General features: G+C 45.8%; 1 protein-coding gene across 3 annotated transcripts in view; it reads left to right on the top strand.

Moving 5' to 3' along the window:
- NUDCD1 (NudC domain containing 1) overlaps positions 1-27,685 on the top strand; it is a 1,249,938-nt gene that overhangs the window by 210,118 nt on the left and 1,012,135 nt on the right. For all 3 annotated transcript variants that reach the window (XM_069621511.1, XM_069621512.1, XM_069621510.1), the window contains exon 2: positions 26,898-27,052. In XM_069621511.1, coding sequence (XP_069477612.1) covers positions 26,945-27,052 — 108 coding nt within the window. In that variant the 5' untranslated portion in view covers positions 26,898-26,944. The remainder of the gene's footprint in view (positions 1-26,897; positions 27,053-27,685) is intronic.

Genomic DNA, 27,685 nt, shown 5'->3' with positions numbered 1-27,685 from the left:
AACACAAGGCACAATGAAATGTTTACACAGTGGAAATCTAGCAATCTCTTTAAAACATTTTTTTTTTAAAAAAATGGGTGCAATATTTACATGCACTCCCTTAACTCGCGATTGAGGTAACTGGGAGTGTGGGAGCGGGAGGGAAAAAGCCATGCATAGTTCTCACCAGCTCTGCAGAAATATAAGCAAACTCCAAGACAGCCCTTGCGAACACACATCTGTTTCCCATTATCCAGCTTAAGTGCCAAAGGACAGAAAGGCAGGATAACTGCTTGAACGGCAGAAATCTAGCAAGCTTTAAAAAGACATACTATGCATCCTGAATTTTGAGACTTACGATGCACCGCAGCCCAAGCTGCACAAAGTCTGAAATACATCCTGGAAATAAACATTTCTCCAGCATTGGATCTTTCATGGATTCACATGCTGTGAATATTTCCCATCGTCCGGCTGGGAAACCGCAATAATATGGAAAACTTCGACACTTTAGTGTCCTATCAACGTTCTTTTTGGGTGCTGCAGGCTACCCCAATAGGACGTCTGGTATAAATAGCCCGCCCTGTGGCTACCCTTCAGATTTCAACCGTCTCCAAACTGTTGGGATCACTTCGTGTTTTGCATGTGCTTTTTTGTATCCAGCCAGTATGTCATCTGTGGCCCAGAAAAAAATCGCTCTTTAGGCCTTGTGCTACCTGCGGCCTAAAGGTCTTCAAAGGGGATAGTCCTACAGATTATCTCTACTATCTGTACCCCTATCATTCGGCGGATGCCTGTGAGATATGTCAAGGGTTTTCGCAGAAGACTTTGAAGGACCGCAACCACCAGCTCATCTGTTGGCGGAAAGAGGGCACTTACCTGGCTTCGGAGGTGGGATCGGCCCGGGGGAGGAAATCTTCGGTGATGGCGAGGGAATCTTCATCCTCGAAGCACTCTTTGTCGAAGGACCATCATAGATCATCGTCCAGCCGGGACTCGTCAAAGCACCGTTCCGGCTCTTCTTCCAAGAAGTCCGCTTCACTGGAGAAATCTAGGCCCGTGGAGGCCTCGGTTCCTACGACAAGAGTGTTGTCGACGGATGTTCCCTCGTCGATGGTGGTGGTACAATCTGCTCTTCCGTTATCGATGGTGGTGTCGTCGGCACTGTCCACGGCGGTGACTGACTGTAGTCCGCTGTTGTTGTCGGCGCAGATGGATTTCGAAGGCTTGTTGCTGACGAGAGGACTGTGGCAATCTACCGGCTTTGGACCCGTGCTTCCTGTGGACATTCTGCAACAGGAACCAGCTGTGTATTCTGTTTCCTTGGGAATGCTGGAGGAACCAGAGCCGATTTTCGAACTGTCGGCTCTGGGTCTGCAAAGTGCACACCCGTCTGTCGAGTGGGGTGGGGGCTGGGCCGCCCCTTTACCCGATGGTAAATCAACAGTCCCTGTTATCCTTGCAGGTGCTGAATATGCTCCAGTCATTGTTGGGGCAACTGGATGCAAGGTTTCCACTGCCTCCGAGCCCATTGGCTCCGGTGGCTCAGAGTATGCCTGGTGAGGCCCCTAGGAAATCTCCTCCGGTGCGGTTGCCATTGCTGTTGCCGGTTGTGTTGGACTGTCCCAGAAGTCATCCTGAAGAAGGGGAGTTGCCAGATTTGGATCAGGAGAGTGCTCCGCGTTGTACTCTGTCGACAGTGTCTTCATCACCAACGAGGGACAATACATGGGATACGAATCCTCAAGTGGAACAGCCTAGCAGCCCAGCTCAACCGCCTCCACCGGATGATGTTGGGGCATTCCACGCCATGATGGTGAAGTCGTGTCAGAAGTTTTGCCTAGCTCCTGAAGAAGAACGAAACAACTGTTTTCTCTTCGACCATATGGGAAAGCGACAGAAGGCGGTCTTCTGAGTGCCGATTCTGGACCACGTGTGGCAGTAGGTTCTGCGCATGGTGCGCCGCCCTTTTTCTGAACCTGCAGTGAAGGGGGGTCTAGAAAAGAAGTTCAAGGCTCCTGAATAGACCCCCAAATGTCTTATGTCGCAGCCCACGCCTGAATCTGTGGTTTTGGCGGCAGCTAGCCATAAGGCCAGAAGCCAACATAAATGTGTTACACCCCCGGACAGTGAACTCCGTAAGCAGGGCGCGTTTGGGAAGAAGGTCCTGACTGTCGGTGCTACCACAGTGAAAGCTGCAAATTCCTTGGCTATTATGGCCAGGTATGATGAGGAGATGTGGCACAGGCTGGCCCCGATACTTGATCATTTCCTGGAGCAACATCACAAGGAGGCAATGCTGCTGGTTCAGGAGGGGGAGGAGGCCTCCAACCACAGCATCAACATTGCAGTGGGCCTTGCAGAGTCAGGTTTAAGCAAATCAATAATGGTGTTGTACTCCGACGGCAGGCTTGGCTGAGGTGCACAGATTTTTGCCCGGAAGTCCAGCATATGGTCGTGGATATGCCCTGTGAGGGTGAACACTTGTTTGGGGAAAAGATCAACCAGGCCCTGAAGGGGATGAAAGAGGACACTGAGACGTCAAGTCTTTAGGTTCCCTGCAGAGTGGCCGTTCTTTTAGTTCGTTTCAGGCCTTGGTAATGCCCGGTTTGCCGCCTCCCGAGACAGAGGTTATGGGCGCTCCGGCTATTCATCTCAAGGCTACAGGCACGCGTTCCAGTCGGCTCAAAAGATCGGAGACTTTCAAGCACAGTGTAAGAAGAGCGTGCATGACTCGGCTGCTAAAGGTAGGCAGTCAGTCTCAACAATGTCTGTCATATGGGCAATCTGCTGGGGGGCAGGGTGGCGAACCATGTCGACGAGTGGCAACTTATCACTTCAGATAGTTGGGTGCTGGATACAGTACGTCTCGGTCATTCGTTGGAGTTTCGGCGTCCTCCAGTCCCCATTCTGCCCGTGTATGTGGTACAACCATATCTTCCAGTATTGCGGCAGGAGGTGGTACTCATGCTAGTGAAAGGGGCGATAGAACCAGTTCCGGTCGCGGAATGAGGGCATAAGGTGTACTCCCGGTATTTCATCGTGAAATAGCCCAATGGCAATTGGAGGCCTATTCTAGATCTTCGGCAACATGAATCTGCAGTGCCTGAAGTTCAAGATGCTCACACTTCAGGATGTCATCCGCTCGGTGCAACCAGGAGATTTCTTGGTGTCGTTGGATCTGCAAGACGCCTACTTTCACATCCTGATGAGGCAAAAGCACTGCAAGTTCCTGCGTTTTGTGGTCGGGGAAGACCATTACCAATTCAGTGTCCTTCTGTGTGGGCTGACGCAGTCTCCCAGTAGGTTCACAAAGTGCCTGGCTCCAGTATTTGTATTTTTGTATTTATTTTATTTATAAAGCGCAGCCAGGCCCGGGGGCATATGGGCGCGTAAGTTAGATCTGGTTACAGTTAGTTACAATTAAAAGCAGTCAACAGTAGTTACGTTACAGTTACAGATAGGTACAAACATAGTATTGCAAGTGCGTACAAATATACATTGAATTACAAAGTGTGCCGGCAGCGGTCTAGCATGCTGGGATCCGGAGGTTAGGCTGTCATGGAGTCTAAATTCTAAATTATGAAGCCAGTGTTTTAAGGGTTATTCTATGCTCGACAGGGAGCCAGCGTAGTTTACATCTGGTCTCAGATATGTGTGCTTTTTTGGGAATGTTGAGGGCAGCCCTGATGGCATTATTTTGGACTACTTGCAGTTTGTTGATATTTTTGTGACTAGTGCCCAAGTAAAAGGGCATTACAGTAGTCTATTTTGGATAGGACTAATGCCCTGGCCAGCGTAATGCAATTGGGTGTGGAGATGAACAGTCTACATGCAGGGATCAGCTTACAGGTGTATGCGGCTGATGATGCTACTGCATTTGTTTGTTTGGAGAAGGATAAGGTGGCATTGATGTAGATGCCAAGAGTTTTGGTGTTATTTGACACAGGGATGAGATTGCCATCTATGGTAAATGCTTTGAATGAGGGATTAAGATTTCTGAGTTTGGCATGAGTGCCCATGATGATCAACTGGTTTTGTGAATATATTATAAAGTGTCTAGGACACGCAGGAGCCTTGCGGGACTCTACAGGGTACTGGTGAGGGTTCAGCAGAATCCGTTGGAGAGAAGACCCTCATGGTTCTGTTCGCCAGGAAGGAACTGATCCAAGCCGTGGCTGCGTCTGAAAAGTGTGCTGCAGATTTCAAATGGTGACAGAGTGTTTGGTGGTTGACCAGGGCGAAAGCTGCCGACAGGTCAAGCAGTAAGAGGAGTGCGAGTTTGCCATTGTCTTTCAGGATTTGGATCTGGGTAGTAAGGTCTATTAGTGCAGTTTCCGTACCGTGTCTTGGTCGGAAGCCTGATTGCCTGAGTCCTAGGAGGTTGTTGGATTCTAAGTAGGCCTGTATTTGTAAATAGGCTGCTCTGCCCAATATTTTTAATAAGAACGGTACAGTCGTTATCGGCCTATAGTTAGCCGGGTTGGCTGGGTCAAGAGTAGGTTTTTTGAGAAGTGGGATGACCCAAGCGTCTTTAAGGTTGTCAGGTACTATTCCAGATTTAAAAGAGGCATTGATGAGGTTGGTAATCAATGGTGCTAGGTCGTGCGCGGCCGCTTTGATGATCGGGGCAGGGCAGGCATCACCTTGGCAGTTTGAGGGTTTAAGTTTCCTGATGATGTTTTCTACTTCCCAAGTTGAGAGGGGTGAAAAGCTGAAAGGTTTACAAGTTGATTTAAAGGTGGATGGTTTGCTAGGTAGTTGTTTGTAGTCAGGGTCAGCTAGTAGTAATGATTTTTTTGCATTGATTTTGGATTGTAGGCGAGCTGTTTTATATAATAAGGCCTTCTGAATATTGCTACACCATAGTGTGTCAGTAACACATTTGTCTATGGGGGCAATGGGTGATTCTAGTTCTTTCAGAATCTTAAAGAATTCTTTTGTGTTGGATTCCGCTTGTGTAATCCTTTTGTTATAGGTATCTTTTTTTAGCAAGAAGTATGGCTTCTTTGTAGCTGGAGGAGGCTAGGGATAGCTCTAGCTTATTGGATGCTGTGGGGTGTTTTTTCCAACGTGCCTCAGCGGTTCTTTTAGGTTTGCGTAATTCTCTTAACTGCGGCGTGAACCAAGTGTTAAGGTGACGCTGTGGTTTAGTTTTCTGCAATTTTAGAGGGGCAATGGTGTTCAGTGCTTTGAGTAAAGCCTGGTTGTAGATCTCCACCAAGACTGTGGGGTCAGCATCTGAATCGATATTATTCAAAATAGGGAGTAGTATAGGTAGGAGTTTGTCAGGAGTAATATCTTTCTGATTTCTCGTGCAGGTGGCATGGGCGATGATAGGCACCGGGAGGGGTGTGTTTGCTTTGATAGCAAAGGTTAATTTATGATGATCCGACCAGATGCATGGGTCATTGATAGGAGGTCAATGGGGCAGTTGAGGTGGGAGAGCCAGTCTAGTGTTCTGCTTTTGATATGAGTGGGTTTGTGGATAATGTGCTTGTGACCCAGTTCAGATAAGGTGTTGGCTAGGTCATGGGCGTTAGTGTCCTTAGGATCGTTGAACCCAAGATTAAAGTCCCCAAGTAAAATAGTTTGAGAATTAGGTTTGGTGTTTATGGTTATAAGTGATGCAATGTCCTCTATAAAAGAGGAAATGGGTCCTGGTGGGCGGTAAATAAGGTGCAATGTTTCCGTGTGGTTGGGTGAAAGAGGTAGTTTAATTGATAGGGATTCAGCCGAACGGATTTGAGCGTCTTGGATGACTTTCATGTCGAAGGTATTTCTGAATATGAGGGCGAGTCCGCCTCCCTTCGTTTGAGTGGTGTTTCTGTCAGATCTAATGATAGCATAATCATAAGGTATGGCGAGGGCCAAACATGGGCCGGATGCAGCATTAAGCCAAGTTTCTGTGACTGCGAGGAGATCAAGATTATCATAGGTTATAAAGTCAGCGATGTTGAGAGCATGGGCAGGAAGAGATCTAGCATTCACCAAGGCTGCTTTGATTAGTTTGTCTTTTTTGGGAGATTTTTCAGGTGGTATCGGTCGACTATGCCGAAGCCTGCGGGCTAGATTGTCTGAGTCGATAGGGGAATTGGCAAGGTTATGGTCAATATGCGAGTGTTTCATACTGCAGGCTCTTAGTCTAGAGTTTCTGGATAAGATGCTAGGGTGGTGGGTGTAAGGAGAGGTAGATGGGCTAGTTCTGGAATTCAATCTAGCGTTTCTATTCGATAGGCTAGGGGGGTGAGAGCATATATAGGTAGGTAGTCTAGTTCTAGAATTCATTCTAGTGTTTCTAATAGCGATAGTACAGGGTTGGTTAGGTGTTGGTCTAGCAGCAAAGTGGTGTATCCAGAGTGCTGGATCATCCAAGTACAGATTTGCCGGTGTCATGGTGCTGGGCCACGAGGAGAGGGTGGGTGGTGGTTACCATACATGGGCTGGTGAATGTGTCTTGATTAGGATTAGGATTAGGATGAGGATTGGGTTGACTAGTCCAGTATCTACTGTATGTATACAGTAGGTGGATGAGAGTCGATAGGCACCAATACATGATTTGGCTGAACCGATGGAGGAAAGACTTGAACAGGTGTGCGGCTTCGGAACGCCGGATCTACAACACGCGGGGTTGCCCCCGCAAATTCAGGAAAATATGGGACAAATGGCTTGATGCGCAGTAAACCCCGCCGGTCGATACAGCTCAACATCTTGATTGACTTTATCTACCCGCCTTGACCTGCAACTGTCCTTGGCCCCTGGCCCTACGGTGCCCCCCTCTTGCCTTTGATAGTGTCTTTGATGCTGCTATGCTATGCTATGCTTTGCCTTTCTCGCTTGTTGTATGCCGATGATGCATGTTTCTTGTTATGTTGTTAAGCTCTAAAACTCAATAAACAGAGTTTTAAAAAAATAATACATGATTTGGGTAGCGTCGCTAGTACACAGAGTAGCTAGTGTGGTCTGTTAGCGACCAGAAGCACAACACAGATCGATTCAATGTGGTCAGAGGGTAGCCATAAGGAGCAACACAGCAATCAATGTGGTCTGTAGGCGACCATAAGGTGCAACACAACAATCGATGTGGTCTGTAGGCGACCAGATAAGGTGCAACACGACAGTCAATGTGGTCTGTAGGCGACCATAAGGTGCAACACAACAGTCAATGTGGTCTGTAGGCGACCATAAGGCATAACAAATCAATCAATGTGATCTGTCAAGGATCATAGGACACATGCCAGCATGGTGCATGGGAGACAGCAATAGGTGTCGGCTGTGTTATGAGACAAAGACAACTGTTGATGGTAGAAGAGAGCGCTCTACACATGCTAGGTGAATATAGTGTATGCCGTGGATGTGCCATGCAGTGAACAAAGACACTTAGCAAACTTCATTGGAAGGCAGCGCTTGGGCACATGTCTTACCGGATAGTTACAGGTGGGGATTGTGCCAGACAGTCGGAGCCTGCTCGAAAATAGGCGGCGCGTGTGCAATGAAGAGTGGCTAGCGTAGAGGTGCCAGTGAATGTCACAATGTAAATAAGTGGAGCAGAGTCCCGCGCCGTGCCGCCTGGTGCGACAGGGGCAGACAGGAAGGGCCTTTGATCTGCGGGCCTTCAGACGTGCAGGGTTAGCTTCCGCCTCTGGTCCTCACGTTCCGAGTAAATGCAAGTGTGGTTGCTAGGCAACCAGTAGGAACGCAAGCAACGCGTTCGGGTCGGCGGCCATCTTGCAGGTAGGTTCGCTCGGTCACCTCGGGTGGACTCCTGGGATCCACCACTGCCCCAGCGAAATGTGCATGCACAGGGTGCAACCACAGTCAGGTTGGGGGGGTGGAGGCCACGAGACGCGTGTCTCGAGCGGATCAGGTCAGCCGAAATGCTGCACTCGACACGGCAATGGTGAGGACGCTGCTCCAGCAGCCCCAATCCAGCGCCGGTGCGCAGAGCAGCCGAGAAGAGGTGCTGCAGGGCTCCTGCCCGAAATAGTAGTGGCTGCCTTCCTCCGCAGGGAGGGCCATCATGTGTACCCCTACCTGGACGATTGGTTGGTAAGGGGACTGTTGCCGGAGCGGACGTTGGAGTCTCTCATGGCAACCATAGGCCTGTTGCAATGGCTGGGATTCGCTGTCAACTTCGAAAAATCCTAACTGATGCCGTCCAGGGATTTGGTGTTTCTCTGGACTTAGTTTCTTACCCAGGACAATCATGTGCAACCGTCCAGCGAAAGAGTGGTGAAGTTGCGGTCCAAAGCGGGGGAGTTGGGCCATGGTATGGTGGTCTCGGTCTGATGTTACATGTCGCTGTTGGGAGCCATGGCGCCACCGCTCCTTTCCAATTGGTGCCTGTTCATAAGACCAGTGCAGGGATTTCTCGTAGACAAATGGTTGCAGAGTCGATGGTTGTGGTCAGACACAGTGGTCATCGCCTGGGAGCTGGTGGAAGCCCTTTGGTGGAGGACTTGCGCAGGCAATCTCATACAGGGCTTGCCCCTGCTGGAACAGAGTTTCAGTTCAGTCGTGGTGGACGCTTCCCAGGTGGGATGGGGGTACACCTCGATGAGTCATAGGTACGGGGCCATGGTCTCGGGAGGAGACGTTGTTGCATATCAACGTGCTGGAGTTGAGAGCGGTGCACTGGGCTCTGAAATCATTTCTACCTCGCATTCAAGGGGCCGTGGTGTGGGTGTTGACGGACAATACCACCACAATGTTCTATTTGAGGAAGCAGGGCGGCATGCATTCACGGATCCTGTCAAAGGAGGCTCAGGTCGTCTGCCATAGGTTTCTGGCTCAGGGGATCTATATTGCGGCTTTCCATTTGACAGGGGTTCAGAATGTTCAGGCAGACGCGCTCAGCAGAGACACCAGTCAGCTGCATAAGTGACGGCTGAATGAGCAGGTTGCAAAAATCTTCCGAAAATGGGGGGGTCTCCCCCTCTGGACTGGTTCACCACGCAAGAAACCAAGCAGTGTCTGGGGTTTGCCCGCAGAATGGCTCATCCAGAGTCAATGAGGGATGCGTTCTCGTTTACTGGCCTCCTCACGTATGCGTTTCCACTGATTCAGAGAACAATCCAGTGGGTGCGCAAGTACCAGTGCAGAGTGATATTGTTAGCCCCATTCTGGCCCAGGCAGACGTGGTTCTCAGCTCTCCATCATCTGGCTGTGGAAGAGCCGTTTCGTCTAGGAGCGGACAGGGATATCCTGTTGCAGGACGAAGGCAGAATATGACATCACGATCCGGCATCTCTCAGCCTGGCTGAGTGGCTCCTGACCACGCAGAGTTCAGTCATGTAGGTATCTCACAGGAGTGTCGTTGGATCCTGGAGGCGGCATTGGCCCCTTCTACCAATGTATCATATGATAAAACATGGGCAAGGTCATGTGCCTGGTGTGAGGGCAGCCATTGGACGTCTCTCCAGCCCAGATTCTCCCGTACTTGTTACAGCTCGCGCAAGGGTGCCTGGCGTTATCATCGATCAAGGTGCATTTGGCAGTGATTTCCAGGTTCACAAGACAGTGCCATGCTACTCCCCCCTATTTAGTGATCGGTTGGTTAAACATTTTCTGAAAGGACTGTTTCGAAAATTTCCCCTAGAGAAGATGTTTGCACCGGTGTGGAGCCTCAATGTTGTTCTCTCTGCTCTGATGAAACCACCGTTTGAACCCATGTCGACGGCTTCCTTGAAGTTCCTCTCGTGGAAAGTTGTGTTTCTAGTTGTGATCACGTCAGTCAGAAGAGTGTCAGAATTGCAGGCACTATCTGCCGTATCTGAGATTTATGAGGGACAAGGTTCTACTAGCTACTAATCCGCACTTTATCCCGAAAGTGCCGTCAGCATTTTACAGACTGGGTTCCATTGACTTACCCTCATTCTTTGCCAATGCGACCACGCCGGCAGAAAAAGCCCTGCATTTTCTGGACGTCAAGAGGGCATTGAAGTTTTATCTCAATCGTATGCAGGGTTTCCGGTGGTCAAAACAGCTGTTTGTGGCATTTGGTCCATCCAACAAAGGGCTATCTATTTCCAAGCAAGGACTTTCCTGTTGGGTCTCCTCAACCATTTCATTTTGTCACGCAAAAGCTGGCAAGCCTTTGAGGGGCACTCCTAAGGCCCATTCTACATGGTCCACATCGTCGTCAGCAGCGCTATGGTCTGGTATACCGCTTGTGCACATTTACCAGGCGGCTTCCTGGGCGGTGCTACATACCTTCATCAGGCACTACTGTCTGAGGCAGCAACATGTGGAAGATGTGCAGGTGGGACAGGCAGTCCTCCAATGCCCGTTTCAGTAAGGTAGGCCCCGCAGCTTTAGGGGGGGGTTCTGTTTTTTGCCTTACTGTTTTTGGTATGATGTCTGTGCGTACATGTCATTTGTTGGGTTAATTGTCATGTCTTAGGGCATGGGGCGTGGTTTGCCTGTCATGCACCTCCAAATTGTCATACTGCTATATAATCTATTTACAGCATGTGAATCCATGAAAGATCCAATGCTGGAGAAGGGAGAAGTTTGTTACCTGTAACTCCATTTCTCCAGCTTTGGTATCGTTCATGGATTCACATGTGCCCGCCCCTGCAGGCAAACCTTGGTTCAGTTTCCTCTTATTTGTAGGTTAAAATCTGAAGGGACGCCACAAGGGCGGGGCTATTTATACCAGATGTCCTATTGGTGTAGCCTGCAGCACCCAAAAAGAACGCTGATAGGACACTAAAGTGTCAAAGTTTTCCATAGTTTGCAAAGTTTGGTGAGCATTTGTTGTCGGGGAGCAAAGTTATAAGCCGCCCAAAAAGTGCTCTTCCTATGGGTTTAGCAACTTAACCATAACTACTGGGCCGCTACATATGTATGTATGTATGTATGTATGTATGTATGTATGTATGTATGTATATATATATATCTCCTAAGAACCCAGCCGCGTTATATGCTTCTAACAAAGCAGTCGTTATTAACATTTGTTTTTTCTTTCAAATACATAATCTTACTACACCTATTTTAAATACATAAACAAGAACAAAAAGAATATATACCTCTCATATGACCTGTTGAGTAGTGTACACAATCCTAAAAGCTGGGTGCAGCATTTAGCTATAAAATGTTAAATATATAAAATAAGCATTATTTTAACTAGATCTCTACTTTCACTTTTTATTCTTTCTGTGAGCGTCCTTAACACTTAATACTTGTTCTGGAAGACGTGGCATTTTTTTTTCTCGGCTCAGGGTGTTCCAGCTGACTGCGTGTCAGATTTCTAACCATGGCTTTCCGGTGACACAACACCTGTCTACATTTATATCACAAGGTATTCTGCAACATTGGTATAACACATATATCCCAGGTACTGGGTGTGTTCCTATGCCCAGCTTTCAAACAACGGTTCCGGTTTCCTTCTGTCACTAAACCAAACAGCAAAATTCCGACACTGAATTCTTTCCAATCCTGCAATAGCTTGAACACATTTCAACACACCCTTGTACAGCATTACATCATACCTGTGTTTCACAGCAGGCTCCTGCCACAGCTTGCGCTGGTATAAATAAAAGCTGGTAGTGGTTCACACAGCTGTCGCAGGACTTTGCCTTTCTTCAGACGCTGCACGCAAGTTCTCCGCAAAAGCTACCCCAACTACGCCCCTAGGACCACACAACCTGGCCTTCTGAAAGAACACATACATGGGGATTCACAGGACAGGCTCACAAACTTGCAAACCTTTTGCCACATTATAAAATGTGTGTTTTTAATTATTATTTATTATTTATTCATACAACTTTTATAGAACCTGGGTTTATATATTGGGCTTTATATCACACTTCCTATTACAAGGAAACGCACAACCTAACACAGCTCAATACTAACCAGGCTCTTTAACGCACTGCAGCCACCAGCCGTTGGAAGCTTTTGGAGATCTATTTAACGGCTGTAGAGTTTGACCTTCAGCCCTGCCATAACGTCACAGACAACAGGATAGCCAAGTCTTCAGGAGCGATGTATACCTCTCTTCAGTGCTCCTTCTGTATATGTACAGCCTTTACTCCACCCACCTAAGGGAGGCACTGTGCTTACATCATCTCGACAGTGCCTCAGCGCTCCATGACACCTGTCAGGGTCAAAAGTGCACTACCTACTTCACATCTCTGCCAAACGTCACAGGTGAATGCCTGCATCATCTCCCCCGTGCCTTGTAAACCCTGTGACACACTTCAGGTGTTGGGGCATACCTGTGGAGATCAGTAACAACATGTACATAATTTCCACATTATATTCTCACCCCATAAACCGGTGCAAGGGGTACACAAACAGGGCTTCACACAGATTACTACCAGGTCAGAATTATAATGGCACTTACCCACAGCATACAGATTGGGACTTCTGGGTACCCCACATGATGTCACATCCAGGATAGGACTTCCGGTAGGGTAGACTTTCCGGGTGCCACCCATGATGTCACTTCGGGGATAGGACTTCAGTAGGGCAGGATTTCGGAGTGACTCACATGATGTCCCTTCCGTGGCGGTACCTCCTTTAAGGCGGGCCTTCTGGGTTAAGGGGGAAGTGTCCACCTGTCAAATGTAACTTAATGGCAAAAGGTTTCATCTTGTACTACTCAGAGTTCCATAACTAGGCTCTTCAATATCTCTCTTGACCCTCTTGCTCACCTTATCTCCACCTTCTCTCCTCATTTCCAGTGTTATGCTGACGACACACAACTCTCCTTCAAACTTCCCTCTACTACCTCCTCCTCCTCCTCTCATCCCCAATTATCTGACCGCCATCCAGGCATGGTGTGTGGCTAATGACCTCTGTTTTAATGCCAGCAAGACGGAGATCCTTCTTATTTGGACACCTGAACAATGTTTTCCCTCCTACCCTCTTGCCGTCCTCCTTGCGCCCACTTCCTTCACCATCCCATGAGGCCAAAAACCTCGGGGTCATCTTCAATTCCTCTATCTCCTCTTCCCGTCACACACTGGACCTTGCAAAGAAGCCCATTTCTATCTTCACCTTCTCAGAGGCATTCTCCCATTTCTCACCTTTTTCCAGAAGCTCAATGTTTCCAGAGCTCTGGTCCTCTCTAGGATGGACTACTGCAACAACCTCTTCCCTAATGTTCCTCCTTCCTCCATTCGCCCACTTCAGCTAATCCGTAATAGGTCTGCTAGACTGGTCTGTGGTCTCAAGCCCAGGGCCTGTATCCCTTCAGCCTTAAGATCTCTCCACTGGCTCCCAGTGACAACAAGGATCAAATTCAAGACCCTCTGCATCATCCACAAGGCTTTCTGGGGCATGGGACAATGTTACCTCCAACTTTCGCTCCCTAAATACATCCCTGCCAGAGCGCTTTGCACCTCTAACTCCAACTCTCTGCTTGTCAAACGCTTATCCAACCAAAGACTGAGGGTGGGGGGGGTGTCTCTCTCTTTGGTTGGTGCCTCTCTTTGGAGCAGCCTCGCTGCCCCTCCTTAAATTACAGAAATGTCTCAAAATTCTGCTTTTCTCTACCTCTTTCCCTCCCCTGCTAATAATCCCACTGACACCGGTGGCCTGGACCTTCATGCATCCCATAGGTTACCAGGTCCCTGCCCAATTGACAACAGCACCACCCCCCCCCCAAACCCTCCTAGCACTGCCCCCATCTGTGGGCCCCGAAATAGGCGGATGTGCCCCACCCATGGATTCCTCTGCCTTGCACTTAGCCAGCGGCCACCCCCAAACCCCCGCTGGCACCCCTTGGCATTTGCCTCCAAAGCTCTCTCAAGCACATTCACTCCCACCCCTTCTCGTGCACATCTCTTCTCTTCACTGCACTTGCACGTCCGAATGTTACAAACCTTGCAGGACAATGATTCCCTCCCCACTTTGCCTTGTGGCGCCTGGAAACACTATTTTGTTGTATAGACGCCTAACTAATGCTCAATAAATAAATACTTTTCTAAATATCAAATAATCAGATGTCTTACTGTGAGATGGGTCCTCCGTTGTCTCGGGACCCGAGCCCGGTAGTGCACTATAATAATAGCAGTCATCCCAAGTCTCTAAATATAAACCATAATGGATAAACCAGGCATTATGGACGAGAGAGAGAGACGGTATCAAGAATCTGGAATAAGGTGGGTGCAGGCTGCCATGAGAGCAGACACAATGCCAGTTTTTCAGGAGTATCGGGGAGATGCCAGGTAACGTGTGGAATTAAGGGAAGTACTTTTCGCAGAATGCTTAATGAAACCCGCCAAACCAGCAGAAACCTAAAAGCCCCAAAATCTTGGACAGGAAAAAACACCAGTGGTAAACACTTTCCTTACCCTCTGGAACCGAGGACGGTCCGAGCGAGAAAACGGGGATGGCAGGTTGAGGAAAAGGAGGAACAGGGCGGTGGGGTTAAAGCAGAAGAAACGCCAAGAAACAAAGTTGGGAAAAGGGAGAGGCTGATTGGGAGCAGAGGGGAAGAAGTGAATACACCTGGAGATGAGGGAGGAGGTGGGGAATGAAGGCACACAACCGGACGCGTGAACCCGGAGGGGTGTGTTGTTGTTTCTCCCTCCAGGGACGGAGCAAGAACTGTGGCTAGTGGACCAAAGATTTTGCAGGATTCCAGTGGGCCTATTAGGACACAGATCCCCGGCCACTGAGGGAAGCCATATGTGCAACCAGAAGCCAGGAAAAGTGGTGTGGTTTTCGGAAATGAGAAAACTACATGAGGAGCGGAAGAGTTCTGTTGGGAAGGCTGCCTAACGAACGTACGGTGATTAATTGGAACCTTTGCCTCTAAACACAGCAGAGACGCCATTCTGCAGGAGAGACTGTTGACTGGATGACTCTTTTTGCAATTCAGAACTGCACAACGCTGACGGACAAAGGTGATTTGTTTTTTTACTTCAGGCTGCTGGCTCAAGGTATCATGAGGATAAGTGATGACCGCATTGGAACATTTGTTTTTTATTTTTTCCTTATTGCCCGGCGCAAAGTGCAGAAATAAGACTTTCGCCACTACAACAACCCGGGAAAGGCAGTGACTACCAAGTTGAATGGTGTATTTCTTTTTGTTGTTTGAGAACCATACCGATGATGTTTGCTTAAATAAAGGTCAGTTGCTTCCACCCTGATTATCGTCTCCTCCCACTGATTAACAATGGTGGCAACAGTGGGATTCGGTAACGCCAACCATAAAACCACACAATGGAGGCCATGAAAAAGACCTTGGTTGAGGGGCAGCAATTAATCCAGGTTCAAGGACACCAAGCCGAAGCAGACAGGCAAGCACTGCAACAAACTAAGTGCAGAGCGCCGCCCAGGATCAAGGGAGAGAGGCCCTTAGAATCCTGGCGGGAGTTGTAGCCACCACCAGAACACAACCTGCTGTGCCAACCACCGTCCTACAGAAATACCAGACGGGGGAAGACCCAAGGTTTTTTTTAATCAACTTTGAGCGTATAGCCCGAGCTGCACAATGGCTTCAAAGATGGGCTTTCTTTTTATCCCCTTTACTAATGCAGGGAGCCTATCAAGCAGCAAACCCAAGTGGGGATACCCCATACGATGATTTGAAGAAAACTTTATTGGAAAGACTGGGTATGGAAATACCGGGAAACCAGGCTCAAACCTGGAGAAAGTCAAGAGACAACTGTTTTACAGGATTCAGGACCTTGCGGAAAAATTGTTGCAGCCCAGCATCGCTACATTTGGGCAGATCAAAGACAAAATCATGTTGGAACAAATTGTGGAGGCTTTGCCCAGCCCCATTCAGAGGTGGGTCAGGCAGCACCATCACCTCACTCTACCGGAGGCCATAGACGTAGCCTCTGCCTACCATAAAGCCGGTGCACCTAGGTCCTTCATGATACCTCAAGTAAAGCAAAGCGGAGAGCCAACTATCTTATGCCATGGACCATACAGGCCAAACCCGGCGGAGAACAGACCTCAAACAGAACCTAGGATGGCAACCCAAGAAACCCGGGTCCGCAATGCTTCGAGTGTGGGGAATGGGGTCATATAGCCGGGTTCTGCTCTCGAAAACCAAAGGCGTAATCCATTTAGATTGGGACCATGCAGTCTCAGGAGTTCAGAATGAAACCACTGCCTTATGTGATTGAGGTAACGGTAGATGGACATCCCACCCAGGCCATGATGGACAGCGGAAGTCGCCAGACAGCAATCCAGCTGTGGGAGAGCGACCAAGAAAACAACTAGGTGAGCAGAATCACTGTGAAATGTGTGCATGGGTACGTCAGAGTATCCATCCAGGAACATTTTTCTGGGTATTAAAGGGGACGGGGTACCAAATAAAGGCAGCCGTGATACCCTCCCTACCAGCCCTAGTCCAGATAGGTACTGACTTACCAACTTTCGAGAAAATGGCTAAAAGCTCCCTATTACGGAACAGAACTGGAGGAGTATCCTCTCAGGGAGCATTTATCCAAGGCACAGAGAAGAAAAATTAAGTCAGAATGGAGGGCGGAACCACAAGACATAGCTCTGATAGACTGGAGAGTCGAGGATCATATCCCCTCATTCCACACCGAAACAGAAAACCATGAATCCCTTGAAAGGGCTAGGGAGAAGGCACAGGACTCAACCCCTAAAACCGGCTCCACACCCTATTTTTGCCAGAAGCACAGTCTATTCTACACGGTGACCAGAGGAGGGAACAACACAGAGATAGAACAATTGTTGGTACCGCAAGAATTTGGTACAACTCGCACATGACTACAAACACGGGGGGTCATTTGGCGGAAAATATGACCCTGAAAAGACTCCTCCGGCATATATCCCTGGCCAATAGAAATTCTGAAGTGGCTAAATATTGTCAGGAATGTGCAACGTGCCAAAAGATCAGTAGCCATAATCCACCCAGAGCCCCACTGCATAGAATGCCCATCATCACAGAGCGCTTTCAGCGAATAGGAATGGACATTGTAGGGCCCCTGGAGCCCAACATCAGAGGATACAAGTTTCTATTGGTAGTAGTGGACTATGCCACCAGGTACCCCAAAGCGGTTCCGTTGTGAGGTACCTCTGCCAGGCTTTGTGACGTCCTTCTTCCATACTTCGTCAGAGTGGGGATACAGCAATAAATAGTGACAGATCAAGGTAGTAATTTCATGTTGGTTGTGATGAAAGAAGTATGCAAAACATTAGGAATAAAACCTCTTAAAACCTCTGTGTACCACCCTCAAACAGATGGACTCGTGGAAGATGCAATCAGACCATAAAACAGATGCTAAGAAGGGCTACCACTCCCACGGGGTTGGGATGGGACCGCATCCTACCCTGGGTATTAATGGTACTCTGTGATACGCCTCAATCGTCTACAGGGGTTTCCCCTTTTGAATTATTATTTGGAAGGCAGCCAGAATCCATTTTGAATGTGTTAAAGAAAACCTGGGAGACCCAAGAGGAGGAGACCTTATCAGAGTATGTAAACGACTTGCAAGAACATTTGGGACGTCTACGTGATTTTGCCCAAGAAAAGGTGGGACGAGCACAAGCACGGCAAGAAAAATATTATGATAAATGGGCTAGACGACGGACCTTTAAAGGAGGTGATCAAGTACTGGTATTATTACCAACCAGTACCAATAAAATGTTAGCCCAATGGAAAGGGCCCTATCAGGTTACAAAAATCTTAGGACCTGTGAACTATGAAGTTGAACAGCCCGATAGACAAGTAAAGCAAAAAAACTACCATGTAAACCTCCTTAAATTGTGGAGGGAAAACACAACCCTGGTGGTGGTCAGTCATAATGTAGAATGCAATAATGTAGAAAGTCAAAATGTCGAAATTGTTTTTTCGAAAACAATAATGTCGAAAAGCAATAATGTCGAATTTTTTCTATATTTATTCGAAATTAACATATATTTTTTTATTTTGTATTTCATTTAACATGTATGTAACATTTTTCATTTAACATTTATTATTTTTTCATTTAACATGTGTTTTTGTAACAGAGAATGTCATTTTTTCATGTAACATTTAAATATATAAATATATATGTTTAGATAACTTAATACATTCCAACTTGCAATATATTTAACGTACAGTGGATGGTGCTATTGGTCTTTAAATATGTATTTAACAAAATATAAAGTTTGTAATTGGTTATTACGCATGTTACGTCCTGCTACGTATACGTGACCGCCATTTTTAAAGTTCATTTAGCAAACGTTTCTCCCGCGGTCGCCTCTCCGTTGCTCCGTTCATGGATTTTTTGGGATTTTTCTTGGTTTTCTTTTTGGATGAAACTTTTTTTTTTCACTGGATTAACCGGGTCCTTTCGATGTATTGGATTTCCATTTTTTTTTTGGTTTCGGGTTTTCGCTTGGATCAAAATCATTTTTCTTCCCGGAATATTATTATTTTTTTGGCTTTTTTTATCGGAACATTCACAAGGATTGCAGCTTCAAAGTCGGATTTGTTTTTTTTTACTTGGATTGCTCATTTTTTTCTTTCTCACTGGATTTGGAATTTTGTTTGGTTGCCGGTGCCGATGTGGTTTTATGGATTTCCTGGTTGGTTTTTCTGGATTTTCCTCACTTATTCTACATCGGATTCCAGATGACTACGAATCATATTATTAACATTTTAAGTTGAAAGCCACAGAATTTAAGTAATTTTCCTTATTGTCCACGTTAAAATTTTGTACCAGGTTTACTAGTTTACTGTCGTAATCTCTGTATTGTTTGCGTTTCGGCTCTTGGTTAGCCAATGAAAGTGTTTGTGACAACCGAAATTCTTGGTGCTGTTCTTCCTTTTTCAAATTTCGCAAAAAGTGCCATAAATTTGGATTGTGTATGTTAACATTTTTATTTAAGTGGCTATGCCAGCCTTCTAGTGTGTTGTTGGTTCGTGGTGTATTTTCCAATGTTGTCTGGTAACAATTCCATAATTGTATTGGGTATTTTGGCCTGCGCCTGGTTGCACTGCGAGTTAACTGCCCTATCCATGTGTTTTCGAAGAAGTCCAGCAAATCAGTGTTGTCCTCTTCATGATTTTTATAGTATTCTGTCTCTATTAAATGTTCATAAAAATTAACAACATTATTTTCCTCTACAAATGCCAATGCAAACAGTTTTTTTTATGTTAAATTGATAGCAACTGTCCTCCGTATACTTTGTTCCTAATCCCAATTTCTGTATCTTTCGCCAAACACTCTGCGTGATATGAAAAAAACATCCCTGAACCCTTGTCCCTTTGTAAATCGAAGAAAATCCCTTAATTTGTGATGATTCATAGTCCATGATTATTGTTTCTGGGTTTGATTCTGGTGCAGTGTCTTTAATTTTACTATACACGATTCTGTATGTTTCCCCAGTTTTCTTAGGCATTAAAATATATACAAGTGGTATTATTTTTTCGTTTATTGTTCCATGTACTGTGTAGAATTGATAAAAAGGTTGCGGGCACACCTTAAATGTAGCGTCACTTTGCCATTTTTTACTACGAGCCAGATGTTCAAAGTTCGTTGCAGTAGAAAATACTAAGATTTTTTTCACTGTTTACCTCCATTGTGGCGTGGTAATAATGTTCGCCTTTTTCAGTTAGTTTGAAAATATCTGGGATTTTTATATCCTTATAAAACATTGGTGCCGGTGGCAGATTTTCTTTTAGCTGTGTAGTGCGGTTTATTGTGCGCTGCATTAATTTCTCAGCCGGTAATTGAGCCGTAATATGGGTTGGTAATTTGCCACAAACATCTTTAATCACAGATCCACTAGCTTCCCCTTGACTTTCAATGGCTTTTCTTTTCAGTTTGGTTAATGTTTTTCTGATGCTGATATTAGTTTGATCTGGCATATGATTGTGTTCATGTTTACCTTGTACATCTGAGCCCACTGTTATCGCTCTTGCGTTGCAATTCGTTTTCGTATATTCTGTGCATCGCCAGTAAAGGCGTTCTTTATTTTGGCGTTCTTTATGGAATACGTATCTATTCAAAACTAACTGCTTGCCTCTTTTTTGCGTGGTTATGAATTCCACTTTGTTTTCCATTTTCTATCGTAAAATAAACGAGAAAATTAACTTTATTATTTGTGTTTTTATTCTACTGTGTGTTATACGATATATTTATATTTAGTTACATGTTCCTTTGTCTTACCTGTTTTGGGTCTCAATCAGATCCAATCGATTTCCTGCAGTATGTCCTCAGGTGATGTTCTGTCAGGTAATGATGGTTTTCCACAGCAGTTACTGGTTTCTTGGTACCAAACCAAGGTTCTTTACTCGTGGTTTAACCATTTCTTAACCACATCTTTCGAGTATGAGGGATGAGTTGGTGATCAGAGGTGGGGGGTGGGAGGGAGGTGGCTCAGGGCGTCAGGTGAGGAGGGGTTGGGGGGGAACTTACCCCCCCCCCAGTAAACGATACTCGTCCTGTTTATTTAGTTCGGGTTATTGGTCATATTAATTGACTTTTTTTTTCCGACATTTTTGCACTTCGACATTTTTCTTTAGACATTATCACTATAAACCAACCCTGGTATTATGTAATGTGCTATCAGAACTATCAGTAACCGAACAGACTGTGTCCAGTATTCCCAGCGGTTTGTAGGATGTGATGGTAGGCGAGCAACTGAGTGACACCCAAAAAACGGAGTTGTTCAGACTTCTGGAACCTGTATCAAGAGTCGTCTCAGGACTTCCCGCCCGTACCAACCTGGTAGAACACCACATCAAGACTGAACCAGGCAAAATTGTACGCCTCAGACCCTATCGGATACCCGAGGCCAAACGGGAAGACATAAATAAAGAAATAAATGAAATTCTGAAACTGGGAACCATCATACGTTCCAAAAGTGCTTGGTGCTCACCAGTAGTACTAGTGCCAAAACCAGATAGAACAACTAGATTTTGCATGTATTTTAGGCAGTTGAATGCAATATCACACTAGGAGGCTTATCCCTTGCCCAGAATAAACAAATTATTAGAGAAATCATACCCAAGAAACCTGGACCTCAAAAAGGTGCATCGGCAAATACTCTTACATCTGAAAGACCAAGAAAAAACAGCCTTTGCCACCCCTCAAGGACTATTCCAATTCACGGTGCTACCATTTGGCTGGCTTTCATGGGGCACTAGCCACCTTCCAAGCCCTGATGGACCTGGTACTAAGACCCCATGACAATTATGCAGCAGCCTACTTGGATGACATTCATTTTTAGCTCATCCTGAGAGGAACATCTATCCCATCTTAAAGAAGTGGTCATGGCATTGGGGAAAAGCTGGTCTACATATTAACCCTAAAAAAAAACAAATTAGCAGCAGAAACCACCAAGTAAGTGGGTTACTTGGTTGGGGGTGGAGTCATAACCCCTCTGCTGGATAAGGTACAAGCCACACAACAAATCCAATTACCAACCACTCGGAAGGGTATTCGCGCTTTCTTGGGGTTTGTTGGATATTACCAGAGGTTCATTCCACGTTTTTCTACCATAGCAGCACCTATGACGGAGGCCCTGAAAACCGACAAACCACTAGCAATTAAAGATGAAGTGACAAAAGCCTTTCATTCGCTGGTCAACATGATTATGAAACAACCTGTTCTACATTGCCCGGATTTCTCCAAGCATTTCTATCGCCAAGCGGATGCTTCAGGTTGTGGCTTGGGGGACATACTATCCCAAGGAACAGAAAATGAACTGTGTCCAGTCGCCTTTATCAGCAAGAAACTACTTCCTCGTGAACTCCCATATTCAACCTTGGAGAGGGAATGATTAGCCATCAAATGGGCAGTGGAATCATAAAGATATTATCTGCTGGGAAGACGATTCACTATCTTCACTGATCATGCTTGCCTACACTGGTTGGTATCCAGAGATGGTATCAAGAACCGGGAATAAGATGTTGCAGGCTGCCATGAGAGCAGACACAATGCCAGTTTTTCAGGAGTATCGAGGAGCTGCCAGGTAACATGTGGAATTATGCGAACTACATTTCCCAGAATGCTTTATGAAACCCGCAAAACCAGCAGAAACCTAAAAACCACTAAATCGCGGACAGGAAAAAACCCCAGTGGTAAACACTTTCCTTACCCTCGGGAACGGAGGACGTTCAAAGTGAGAAAACAGCGATGGCAGGTTGGGGAAAAGGAGGAACAGGGTGGCGGGGTTAAAGCAGAAGAAACGCCAAGAGACGAAGCATGGAAAAGGGAGGGGCTGATTGGGAGGAGAGGGGAAGAAGTGAATACACCTGGAGATTAGGGAGGAGGGGGGGAGAGAAGGCACAAAACCGGATGCGTAAACTCAGAGGGGTGTGTTGTTCTTTCTCCCTCCAGGGACGGAGCGAGAACTGTGGAGAGCCGACCGAAGATGTTGCAGGATTCCAGTGGGCTTATTAGGACCCAGAGCCCTGGCCACCGAGGGAAGCCATATGTGTGACCAGAAGCCAGGAAAACCAGCGTGGTTTTCGGAAAGGAGTTCCGTTGGGAAGGCTGCCTAACGAATGTACGGTGATTAATTGGAACTTTTGCCTCTAAGCTCGTCAGAGACAGCATTCTGTAGCAGAGACTGTTGTCTGGATGAGTCTTTTTGCAATTCCGAACTGCACAAAGCTGACGGACAGAGGTCATTTGTTTTTGTTTTGCTTTTTACATCAGGCTGCTGGCTCAAGGTATCACGAGGATAAGTAATTACAGCGTTGGAACATTCGTTTTTGTTCCCCCTTATTGCCCGCAGCAAATTGCAGAAATAAGACTTTCGCCACTGCAACAACCTGGGAAAGGCGGTGACTACCAAGTTGAATGGTGAGTTGCTTCCGCCCTGATTATCGTCTCCCTCTCACTGATTAACACTTGCGTATATTAGGTGGCAGGGCCTCCTAATAGGAAACAGTGAAACCTGTTCAAGAGCTTTTCATGGAAATACCTGTTAAAAATTTCAGGACTTCTAAATTGAAAGAATCATGTCTGCAAAGACACAAAACAGAACCCCTCCCACCCGAGATCTTAAATTCATCCAAGTAAAAAGGTGTCTGGAAATGCTTTATACATAATGCATACCATTTTGAAAGCCATCCACACATCTAATGGTAATCAATGCAGCGACTTTAAAATGGGAGTGATCTGGTCAAACCTTTCGGCACTGTTAAGTTCGGCGGAGGTCAGATTCAAGATCAGTTTAATGGGGCCAAGGGAGTTTGGGGAATGTCTGCTAAAATAATTGCCAAAATCGATCCGAGATAAAACCAAAGATTGTGCCAACAACCGAAAGTGCACATTTTATAGGAAAGATTCCATGGATCTCAGGTCAAAAAGGTGGACATTTTCAGATTGGATTACTACATTAGTATGTGGTATTTAAGGTAAGCCAGAGTCCAAAGTGAACCCCAACAATTTCACAGCAGGGGAAATATTAACAGGAGCTCAAGCAATGTTAGCACCAACAACGGAGCTTAAAAATAAGTCTACAATGCGAAAATAACAAACTGTGTTTTAGTCCAGTTCGGTCGCTAGAAATTAGCGGCTATCCATGCTTCAATGTCTACTGAGCACTCAAGTCACATCATATCTCTATCAGAAGACATTCTGAGATCTAGCTGCGTATCATCAGCATATTGATTTAATTTCATGGTCAACGTCAAATTAATCAATGGCTCCATATACAAATTGAAAAACAGTAGCAAAAGGATTGCCTCTTGAGTAACCGCATAAGGTAGTGGAAAGGGGTCCGAGCGAGCTGAATGGAACCCTCAAGGACCAGTCTATTGATACCCATTTGTTGGGATAAAATCTCAAGGCCGACAATAAGTCGAGCAGTACTAATGAACATGAACCAACATCACCCAAAATTCTATATACATCATCAAGGATGTGTAATGTGGCTTTTTCCTTGCTGCAACTAATTCAAAATCCTGACTGGAATGGAGCTAACATTTTTGTGTCAATTGTCCAATCATTTAATTGATCAGTGACTAGTCGTTGAAAGAAACGTGCACAGGAATGGCAGAGAGGTAACTGGCCTATAGACATTCAACATCTAGAAGTGGAGAAACATGATCTATTGTAAGAGAATCGGGAAAATAACCGGAGCAGAGTTGCAGATGTGCAAGCTGATCAATTAAACAGAGGAACATTAAACATTCTCTTTAACTTTTGATGAATGACATGAATCATCAGCAAAATAAGTGGATTTAGTATTTGACATAAGTTTATCAACATGTGGTATAATGAAAGAATTCCTAATAGCACTTAGTTTACAAGATGAAACGGGAAAATTGGTTGACCCTTTGGATTTCTTTACAAATGTCTGCACTTATTAAATAAAAACAGGGTAGAATTTTGGCATCTGCCTCAGAGTTGATTATACAAAAGCGAATTCTTCATCACTTTCAACAGTGCAAAGAGTGCCATATGTTGGTTAGCTGAAGCTTTAATAATCAAATCCTTGTAATACTATTTCGCTTTAGAAATACTGTCTGAATAAAGACAACATACCCGCTATAAATTCCTTAAAAGATTGACGCTGTGAATTACATTCTTCTGAACACCAAGGGACTGACTATGTAGACAGTACTGTTTTTACCCGTAAGGTTGCAATCCCATTCATTGTGGACTGCAGGTCATCTTGAAATTTAATAAAACCGTAATCCACTAAACACTTCTATCCTTGCCCTCAAACATTTGAGAGCACTGATGAGAGGGAGGAGGCACTAATTGACTGGCCATTACGTTTTAACACAAACTGTTTCTTATCTTTTATGTAAGATTCGGTACACGTTCTACACCGTGGGACTCTGAACTCCTAGTCCAAGGTACCTTCCCATCCTGTCGTTGGCACACCCAGTAGCTACTTTTCAAGTCATTAATGTGCTTTCCTTTAAATCTCTGACTATACATTGGTAAAGACTGAGGGGGGAACATCTGAGGGGGGCCAAAGAGGCATATAGATGCAGAGGAGCGCATTAATACAAAGCTTTTAGGTTTTTTCTGTGCAAGAAACTCTCCTCCCCTTGTGCTGTGGAAGGCATCCATCTGCTCTTGTCATGACCCTGGCCCCTGGCCCTCACTGGCAAATCAGCCTTCCAGTTCGGGCCAGGTCAAAGGCCTTAAAACCTCATCCAAGACTCTCTTGGAGTCAGTCTTGGCGCCTTTGGCGCCAGGCTCATAACCATCGTGAAGACCAACATTAGAATGGGACTATTGACTTGGGACTATTTAACTTGGGGGGGGGGGGGGTGTTCAAACATAGCTCAGTTACAAGGAACTGAGCTATGCGGTCTAGTCCTTTGGGTGTTGAAGGCCTGGGACAATTTTACCTGGACTACTTTACTTGAAACTATTTAAACCACACCCAAACAGCAGACCATGCTTTGCGTTATTCTCCGGTGGGCAGCGTAACGCTCACCGCGTCCAGTTCTGTGATGCCAGCTTACCTGAAACCAAGGACCTGCAGAGAGAGAAAGAACACTACGAAACTTACCTGGAACAGTATCCTGTCTTCTATCCATCGCTGATTTCAGTTCCACTCACCTGAAGGTACGAACTCCATCATCTGGCACCGCATGCATCCTGGAGTACCATAACCTGGAAAGAGGAGAAAGAAAGACATCATTAGTAAGCGTTTACTCCCGAATGAAGAAAGCCACACAATTCTTACCTGGGTAGTCATCTCCTGGTCAGTATCATTGCTGGAACATTACAGCGCTCGGCGAGGAACATCGCAACCTGCAAGGAGAGAAAAGACACAGGTTAGCAATATAAAAGGCAAAACAGCGCCGCACATCGTGCATTACTCACCAGACCACATCGCACACACCGTGCTTTCGCCTACCCGCCCATGCTCAACTTCAAACTGCATGACAACACCAAAATACCTTTCCATATCTAAAAGGAAAGAAGCAAGACATTATTATTAGAACTAAGGGGAACATAAGAACTGCATATAAAGACTGTAAAGCAGCAAACCTACGGAGTATCAGCAGGCCTGGATTCCCACAGGGGGGCTTGCACCAGTGAAGTAACTTAGTCGCTGCTTGCCCCCCACATCTACGCACTCCTGCCACGAGGAGCAGGACGGAGAATCCACCTTTTACAATATTAAGACCCATCTTTAACCAGAGGCCTTACCAAGGGACCGGGAGAGGGTTCGAGAGTGCCAATCATCCAACCAGGGCTGGGTGGCATCCCCGTGGATACCAGGGGAGCGTAACAGCTCTAGATGAATAGGGGAATTCTGGTCTAGGAGTATACGAGCCGCTGCTGTGAGTTGGATTTCTACAACATTGGACAATGTGTCATGGACTGTAGTTTTTATAGCTTCATAGATTTGATTTTGACAGTTTTGCTCTGATGAAACAAACAATGAAGGACAACAAAGCATTCTAATCATAGAATTGTATTTAATTCTAGCAAGAGGAAATTTTGTAACATTTACCAATGTTATTTTTGCATGTATACTTTTTTTTTGTGAGGTCAGGCCAGGGCGATAGCACAAATTACCACAATATTGTATTAAAGATTGGCCTGTTCCCAATATATTCTGATCAATTTGTCCCGTCCTCACATATCATTACAGCTTACTTAGAGGGTCTTGGGCAGCATCTAAAGTAAACCTAGTTTATTTTAGTGCCCTTGTGCATTTATTTGCTGTTAAATTATTTTGCGTTTGGGGTCTAATTTTAGTTCTATTATTGACAAAGGAGTAGGGATATAAATACCGAAAGTTTGATGAAACCTACAAATTGCATCACCTGTGGTGTTAAAGACCGTACTCGCTCTCTTGATTACTTTGTCCGTAACTAGCCTAGATTGATGAGCAGCAATATGTGGATTGGCATGTGTGATGAGCTAGAGTCCGGTCTCCTGCTCTTGTAATGGCCCAAGCATCTTGTTTTTGAACCTGATATTCTGGGCCTCTATAATAATTGCAAAAAGCTTGGAAAGCAATGGCTGCTCAGTGTGAAGATTAATGTCTCATCAATTTATTTATTACAGCCGTAGCAGAAGTTAAGCTTCGCGATGATCAATATACCCTGGACCACATGCGTGCTTTTGGAATGTACAATTATCTTCACTGCGACCCCTGGTACCAAGACAGCGTCTATTTTGTTGACCAGCTTGGGAGAGTGTTGAACTTGCATGTCACTCTGGTAAGAAAAAAAGGCTGTGTTTTCAGTGTAAAGACATGGGATGATATGTTGAAAAGCAAAAGTCAACGTTCTATTGTAGCCATTTCTTCGTGTTGCTGATCATTTCCGTGTCGTACATAGTGCTTTTGTTAATTGCTTTGGATGAACTATGGGTGTGTGGAATTGGGCAACAGCACCTTGGATTATTTCCAGAAATGGCCCAGCTAACCTCAGTGTAATCTAAGAATTGTAAACGCCCAGTGGAGCTTATATTGTCGTAACCCGTCACTGGTGATTGCTTTAGAAGTGTGAGCCACCTCTCCTATAAAGACTGTCTTGGGTAACGAGGCGTTGGCTGTATGGAGCAGGGTACCAGGGAGCTCACCTGTGACATCAATGCAGAATGGATCCTATAACTCACAGATAAACCACAGTTTCATAACCAATAGGCCAATCTCTGTAATAACAAACTATCAACGCTTATTACAAAAAACAAAAATAGATGAAGAAAACCAATATACTGAGTTAAACAAAATATTGCTTTTCCCTCCTCCAAGAGCAGACTCCCAAGGTTGGCGTTGTTGGGCCAGTTGTGCTTTAGATGTTGGTTTTCCATGGTTCTAAATTGTACATTATCTTTTTAAAAGTCTACAT

Source organism: Ambystoma mexicanum, chromosome 5q (genome assembly GCF_040938575.1).
Source record: "Ambystoma mexicanum isolate Mex_15411 chromosome 5q, UKY_AmexF1_1, whole genome shotgun sequence".
NCBI classification, from domain to species: Eukaryota; Metazoa; Chordata; class Amphibia; order Caudata; family Ambystomatidae; genus Ambystoma; species Ambystoma mexicanum.
The sequence above is the reverse complement of the archived record's forward strand: the minus strand, read 5'-3'. Positions and strand labels throughout refer to the sequence as shown.